Source organism: Primulina eburnea, chromosome 3 (assembly GCF_022965805.1).
Source record: "Primulina eburnea isolate SZY01 chromosome 3, ASM2296580v1, whole genome shotgun sequence".
Classification (NCBI taxonomy): domain Eukaryota; kingdom Viridiplantae; phylum Streptophyta; class Magnoliopsida; order Lamiales; family Gesneriaceae; genus Primulina; species Primulina eburnea.
In genome coordinates, this window is record NC_133103.1 from 46440266 (window position 1) to 46448278 (window position 8013).

An 8013-nucleotide genomic window follows, 5' to 3' on the forward strand; every position below is an offset into this window, starting at 1 on the left:
GCAATGGAGACCACTGGTTCAAAATCTGTTTTTGATGCATTGAAGTTAGATCGATTTGATGGGACTAACTTCACTCGTTGGAAGGACAAATTGTTCTTTCTACTCACTGAATTGGGAGTTGCTTATTTGTTGAGTCAAAGCCTGCCCGAAAATCCCTGCACCATCTGATGAAGATACAGATGCAATCAAAGCATCACGTAAAAAACGAGAAGAGGATGAAGTTCGCTGCAGAGGATACATCCTAAATGCCTTATCAGACAGATTACATGATCTCTTCCGTTCAATCAAATCCCCACATGAAATCTGGAGTGCCCTAGAGTACAAATATACATCAGAGAAACAAGGTACTGATAGGTTTCTAAGCATGAAGTTTTTTGAATTTCAAATGGTTGATAATAAGTCTGTCATGGATCAAGTCGATGAACTACTCGTCTTAGTCTCTAGTCTCAAAGATTTGAAAATAGAAGTGTCTGAACAATTGCAAGTAGCTGCTGTAATTGCAAAATTGCCAACCACTTGGAATGGCTATAGAAAGAAATTGTTGCACATTTCTGAAAATTTTACTATAGACCAACTCATGAAGCATATTCGAATTGAAGAGGAAACTCGAATTCGTGAAAATAAATTTGCTTTAGAGTCTGGTTCTAAGGTCAATAATGTTGAGTCTAGCATTATGAAAGTTGGTTATTCTCGAAAGAAAAGAAAGTTTGTTGAAACCTCAAGCGAAAATATTGCCAACAAAAAGAAGAACAAGACATCTTACTTTTGTGGAAAGGTCATTTCAAGAAAGAACGTATGTTCTACAAGAAACTGAAGGTGGAAGGAAAGGCTGGAAAAAGGATTGCAAATCTTGTTGAACATCCAGCAAGTACTCCTGATATTGTTGCTATGGTTGCTGATCTAAAGATAAGCATGCTAACAGAATGCAACATGGCAACAAATGAAAAATCTTCTGATTGGTGGTATGATTCCGGTGCAACTATTCATGTTTGCAATGAAAAAGGTTTGCTCAAAAACTATGAACTTGCTGAGAAAGAAGACAAAGTTTTGATGGGAAATCATGATACTGCCATGGTACTTGGAAGAAGAACTATCGAATTGCAATTCACCTCTGGAAAGAAAGTGATCTTGATGAATGTACTACATGTTCCGGATGTGAGAAAGAATCTGATTTCTACAAGTTTGTTGTGCAAGAAGGGCTTGAAGGCTGTAATAGAAGCAGAAAAACTTATACTTTCTAAGAATGGTGTGTTTGTAGGACAAGGATACTCATGTGATGGAATGTTCAAACTAAGTATTAATAAAGTTGATATTTCTGCCTATATGCTTGAGTCTCTTTTTAATTTATGGCATGCTAGATTATCCCATGTTGATTTCAAGTCAATTAAATTTATGTCAAAGCATAGTTTAATTTCTTGTCCAAATGAAAATTCTAAAAAATGTGAAATCTGCATAAAAGCTAAAATGACTAGAAAACATTTTCCTAAAATGAGAGAACAAATGAGTTGCTTGAATTTGTGCATACTGACTTATGTGAATTAAATGGACATTTGACTAGAGCCGGAAAAAGATATTTCATAACTTTTATAGAGGATCATTCAAGATTCACACATGTTTATCTATTGAGAACAAAAGATCAAGCATTTGATGTGTTTAAAAGTTACAAAGTCGTGGTTGAGAATCAATTAGAAAAGAAAATTAAGATCCTGCGAAGTGATCGAGGTGGTGAATATTTTCCAATGCAATTTACTGCCTTTTGTGAAGAAAATGGTTTAATCCATCAAACTAGTGCACCCTACACCCCTCAACAAAATGGTTTGGCAGAAAGAAAAAACAGAACATTGGTAGATATGATAAATGCCATGCTTACGCATGCTAATCTACCAGCAAATCTATGGGGAGAAGCATTGTTAACAGCTTGTCATGTACTCAATCGAATTCCATAAAAGAAGACTAAAACTTATCCATATGAAGTATGGAAAGGATGGAAGCCAAATCTTAATTATTTGAGGGCATGGGGTTGTCTAGCCTATTATAGAGTTCTAGATCCTAAAAGGACCAAGTTGGGACCTAGAGCTCTCAAAAGTATTTTCGTGGGATATGCTGAAAATTCAAAAGCTTATAGATTGTTGGATTCAGACTCTAATTCTATTATAGAGTCTAGGGACGTTGAATTTTTAGAAACTAGCTTTCTTAAGGATCCAAGAGTTAATACACAATCAAACAAAGAAATTCCTAAATATCTAACACAAAACACTACAATGGATTTTAATTCTTCTTCCAATAAGAAATGAAAATCTGCAGAACCTCCTAATGAACCAAGGAGAAGTCAAAGAGCAAGAAGAGAGAGGAAATTGGGTCATGATTTTATTTCCTCACAAACATGGACCTTTTTGGTTGAAGGAAGCAGATGTGAATTGTTCAATAAAATACCTATTGTTTTACATTTAGGAGATGATCCAAAAACATATGATGAAGCAATAGCTTCAAGAAACTCTAGTTTCTGGAAAGAAGCGATAAATAATGAAAAGGATTCTCTTCTCGCAAATGGAACATGGGTGTTGGTTCATCTACCTCCTAACTCAAAACCCATTGGTTGTAAATGGGTGTTTAGAAGGAAATATAACACTGATGGTTCTCTACATACTTTTAAAGCGAGACTTACAACTAAGGGATTTAGACAGAAGGAAGGTGTTGATTATTTTGACACATATGCTCCTATAGTTAGAATCACTTCAATAAGAGCATTATTTGCTTTAGCATCATTTTATAATCTGCATGTTCATCAAATGGACGTGAAAACAACATTTTTAAATGGTGAACTTGATGAGAAAATCTACATGAAACAACCAAAATATTTCATACTTCTTGGGAATGAAAATAAAGTCTGTAAATTGGTGAAATCCCTTATATGGACTAAATCAAGCGCCTAAACAGTGGCATAAAAAATTTGACAGTGTGATTTTATCACATGGATTTAGTAATAATGGGGCAGACAAATGTATTTATTCTAAGTTTACCAAAAATTATTGGGTATTTGCTTTGCGTCGGTCTCATTATATAGATAAATTATGTCTAAGTTTAATCACTTAGGAATAAAAGAAGCTAATACCCCATTTGATGTTTCCTACAAATTGGTAGAAAATTCGGGCAGATCCATTGGCTAATTGGACTATGCTAGTGTCATAGGTAGTCTAATGTATGCTATACACTGCACAAGACCCGATATTGCCTTTTTTGTTTACAAACTTTCAAGATACACTCATAATCCTAGCACTGAACATTATTGGAAGGGTTCTCGGATTATCTAAAGAAGACTAAGTCATTAGCTTTGTTCTATAATAAGTTTCCCTCTGTGCTCGAAGGTTATACAGATGCTAGTTGGATAACTAGTGTCGATGAAAATAGATCGGCTTCTGGTTGGATTTTCACTTTGGGTGGAGGAGCTATATCATGGGCTTCGAAGAAACAGGCGTGCATTACTCATTCCACAATGGAATCTGAATTCAGTGCTTTAGCAGCAGTAGGCAAAGAAGTGGAATGGCTGAGAAATCTATCGCTAGATATAAAGTTGTGGCCACAATCAATGCCAGCGATTTCTTTGCACTGTGATAGTCAAGCAACTATGTCAAAAGCATTTAACAAGATTTATAATGGCAAGTATAGACATATTGCTTTGAGACATGAATATATAAGACATCTAATTTCTGATGATATTATAACAGTTGTCTATATTAGGTCTAGTAAGAACCTAGCTGACCCATTAACAAAAAGACTCTCGAGAGATATAATAAAAAACACTACAACTTCAATGGATCTAAAACTATTCTGATTTGTCATTAATAATAGGAACCCTACCTTTCTAAATGTTTAATTGGTAACAACAAATTTTTAATGACATGTAGCAAGTACTAGGATCAATGTAGTACTTATGAAAGAAGATGATGAATATAAATTATTCTTAGTGAAGGTTTGAGTTCGGTTATGAACAAGAAATCTCAAACGAGATTTCAAAGGTCTTTCGCCTATGTGAACACAAGAAGTAGTGCCGCTTCTATCAAAAGTTTGAGAATAAAACTTTTGTAAGTATTCATGAACCCGGGAGTAGCACATGGCCATAATATGGTGCTAAAGCTCACAGTGAACATGTTAGAGAAATTAGTATTTTGTGTGTATGAAATTTCCAATTTTGTCATATAGAAATTGTGGTTTAAGTTAATTAAATTGTCATACATTTCGACAAGGTTTTGAAGTGTTTATACAAGTAGTAGGTTTAAATCGAAAGACACCTCTTATAATGCATAAAATTTTAGGTTTGATTGCTTATATCACTAAGTGGGGGATTGTTGGAAATAGTTAGTGATAACTATTGCATGCAAGTCTCACATTGAAACAGAAAGAGGAGAGTGAAGTTCTTGTAAGTGGAAATACATCAAATATTTTGTATTTGAGTATTGACTAGTGCGGAGGGAAATTCTCCACAATATATTTCATAGTCAAAGAAAAAGATTAGCACTTGGGCACTAAAATAAGAATTAATTCGGAATTATTATTTTAATTATTCTGTAATTAAAATAATGAATTGTGCATGTAATGGAATAAATCATTGCACCTTTTGAATGACTCAATGGAAATTTTCCAATAGAGTTAGTGTCCATTCATAAACAATTCAAATGAAAGGTGCTTGTCTATTCAATATTCATAAAGGTGTCTATTCGAAAGTCACACCATTTCGAATGAGGTGATTCTACTTTATAAATACAACTTCATCCTCTAAATTGACACACAACAAATATATCATTTCATTTTTATCTAATCTGTATATATTTTATTCTTTGTTTTGAATTTTCCTGGAAGGAAATTGCCATTTACCAGAAGCAATATTTTTCTAAGGACAACATTATTGCGATCAAAACATTATACATTCTGGAACCAAATTTTCTAACCGTAAGTTATTAATATGAACTAATTTAAAACCGAATCAAGTCAACTTTATTACGGAAAAATTTTTAATTTCCGCCTCTTTGTCCATAAGAATCAAATCAAACAAAATATTAATATCTACATTACCATGCTATAATGTATGAGTGATACGGAGTATATTGTAGGATCATAAAAATATTATGACATAGTAAATATATATTAAAAAACACTATAAATTTTACAAATATAACATGAGGTTATTTTACTTTAATAATATTACTAATTATTTAATTTTACTATGATTTTTAATTTATATTATTTTCTAAAATTCATTTAAATAGGGAAAATTTTGATAGGTATAAGGCATGGGGCGAATTCCTATGGACATATGTCTGCTGAGACCCAAATTGAATCTAATATATACAGATACGTTCTAAAGTGTCATACATAATTGACATGTAATTAGAAAAACTATTTTTCTCTAAAACATGGATTCTACTATGGTCAAAGATTTACAGGAATATTGACTTGTTAGAACATATGTGACATCCAGTTACAATTACGAGTGTCTCAATTACAACGCATAAACTCCTATATAATTTATGACTGCATCGAACTTGTGAGGTTGTGATCTTTAGGGGGTATAAAAACAAATCACAGTTCATCGTTCGTCAAATAGAGTTACAGTGGTGTATTGGGTAATAACACTTCAAAAATGATCCACATTTTACTTTTTTCCTAATTAATTAACCAAATATCACGTATATAATTATCCGTATTCATATGTGTCGGCAAATCATGTGAGAGATTTGCATAAAGTCAAAATGCAGAGCTACACATTATTATATTACGCAGCATATTTGAATTTATATCCATGTTCCGAAGATGAAAATACGCGGATGTTTCTTGCGTTTAGACGAGGAAGAGCGCCTATAAATAGGTGTGTCAATTAACCTCATCTCTTATCTATTCATCGAGTTATTTCTCCCATCTTATATCATTTGAGTACTTAGTTCTATAATATTTATGATGTGTTTGTTCTCCTGTATTAAAAGATTATATGTTCTCTTTGTAAACATCGTGAACTGTTGTACACCATACAATATTATAGTGAAATTCTTTTTATCTTGCTCATGATTTTTATCATTATAATTTTTAGAGATTTTTTAGTAAATCTCGGTGTCCAATTTATTCTTTATTTTCATAGTTATTATATCAAGATGTTATACATGGACCAACCATCAATACATATCGCAACAAAGTGTATGCATCAACTCTCACTATATAGTTGGTTAACCCAATTTTCAAAGAAAAGTAATTAACTTGACTAGTAACATTAATGGACATCATGACACATTTTATTAAGTTGTGGAAGTCAATAAATGTTTAATTTCTTCGTTGTCAACATTGATGGGTAATAGCATTTCAAAATAAATAACCCATTTAACTAGGGTGGGTTTGTTATGTAAAAATTATTAAAAGTCATAATATAAGCTCAATCGAGATCTACCGTACTTAAAAAGCTCATAATATATAGTAAAAATTCTATAAATAAAAAAATGAACTTGAAAATGTTCTTATTTACACTCAAAAATTTTCTTAATTCAATTGGTCTTGGGTAGCGTTCACTTGAGCGTTATAAAGTTTTCGTAAAGTATTTTTCGACATCTCTAACATTTACTTCGCGACTCAAGCAACGATCCACCATCTATGTAATGCTCGCGGGAGCGACAGTCAAGCATCTGGTTCTAACATCCATGCATCCTCTAAATTTGCTTGGTGTTATCACCAATATTCTAATAAATGAAATATTATCATAAAACAACATAAATTTTAAAATAATTGAAATATCCTACTTAAAATGGGCAATTTTTAAAAAATATTATAAAATATTATTTTCAGATTCTTAATTCTCGTGTAATCGTTATTTTTTTTAAAAAAAAAGCACTTAATACAAAAAAAATAAAAATATAAATTACCAGTAAAACTAGCACTAATCAACAAAGTCAAGAAAAAGTAGCCGGGGTTGTTGGGATTAACCAAGTGGAAGTAAAATAATATATTTTTATATTATCAAATTATTCTCCATTTAATTTGATATTTTCCTCTCATATCTCAATAAGTTTTTCTATAATAATTTATTTATTCTAAATATTTTAAAGTTTAATTTAAAAGTGAGATATAATAAAAGCTTCTACGAGTGCATTTTCCGTTCTATATATTTAGGCTTATTTGTATTTTTCAAAAGTATTAAAAAATTATAAAAAAACAAAGTTTTAGAAAAAATTATCATTTTACCTCATTTATTTATTTTTGTTAATGAATTTATATTCATTAAATATGTAAATTTTAAATACAATACACATACACTGGGCATCTCAGTAGATAATTAAAGCCACTGAAACCCTCTAATTAAAGGCGCTGAAGTCCTACAACCCCCTAAAAAAAGTCATACAATCAACTTACCGTATATATAAAACTCGGAAATAATCTAAAAATTTATAACTTGATTTTGTTAATAATTGCACGCAAAGATTGCTCTGTTTCTTGCATTCCAAATGTGATAAAGTGTCGTTGCAAGAGCAGAGGTCCTCATCTCGGATAGTGTGGAGTTCCCACGATAAATCTTTCGAAATGTCCTAAGAACTACTGCATCTGATCCCATTATTTTCTGCATACAAAGCCAGTGTCGAATACCTGCCCACATTCTCTCAGAAGTCAGGCAAATGAAGAAGAGATGTGCCATACTCTCGTCTGCTACATTGCAAAGTCCGCACCTTTTGTCTTCGATAAATAATAAATACTAATATGTCTCGTGTAAGAAACTTACGGTGCGCGAATAACCAAAGTATAAATCGATGTTTCGGAAGAATGATTTGTTATAAAAATTTGCTGGAATTAACTATTCTACATAATGAAGTAGTTAGATTGATAAAAGAATAAAAAAATATTGAAATATATATTTAAAATAAATGGAAAAAAATATGATTTTTATAAAATTAACACGAGGTTAATTTACTTAAATAATATTTTCAATTACTTTTAAAAAATAGTAATTTTCCTAATTAAAAATGGTAGGCCACATTACAA

At 31.6% G+C, this 8013-nt stretch overlaps 1 protein-coding gene across 1 annotated transcript; it reads left to right on the forward strand.

Annotated features, from left to right (window-relative positions):
- The first annotated feature begins 3 nt into the window (after positions 1 to 3).
- On the forward strand, positions 4 to 3832 carry LOC140827395 (uncharacterized). Its single transcript, XM_073190056.1, has 5 exons — positions 4 to 76; positions 141 to 775; positions 817 to 1246; positions 2452 to 2889; positions 3366 to 3832. The coding sequence occupies exons 1-5, from the start codon at positions 4 to 6 to the stop codon at positions 3830 to 3832; spliced, it is 2043 nt and encodes a 680-aa protein (XP_073046157.1).
- The last annotated feature ends 4181 nt before the right edge of the window (positions 3833 to 8013 follow it).

What these genes read in the sequence shown, in the direction of transcription:
- LOC140827395 (XM_073190056.1), top strand. Translation starts at nt 4, where the DNA reads ATGGAGACCACTGGTTCAAAATCTGTTTTTGATGCATTGAAGTTAGAT. An exon ending in CATCTTACTTTTGTGGAAAG is followed by an intron (nt 776 to 816) that starts GTCATTTCAAGA and finishes AAGAAACTGAAG; the next exon opens with GTGGAAGGAAAGGCTGGAAA. An exon ending in ACTTATACTTTCTAAGAATG is followed by an intron (nt 1,247 to 2,451) that starts GTGTGTTTGTAG and finishes TTTTACATTTAG; the next exon opens with GAGATGATCCAAAAACATAT.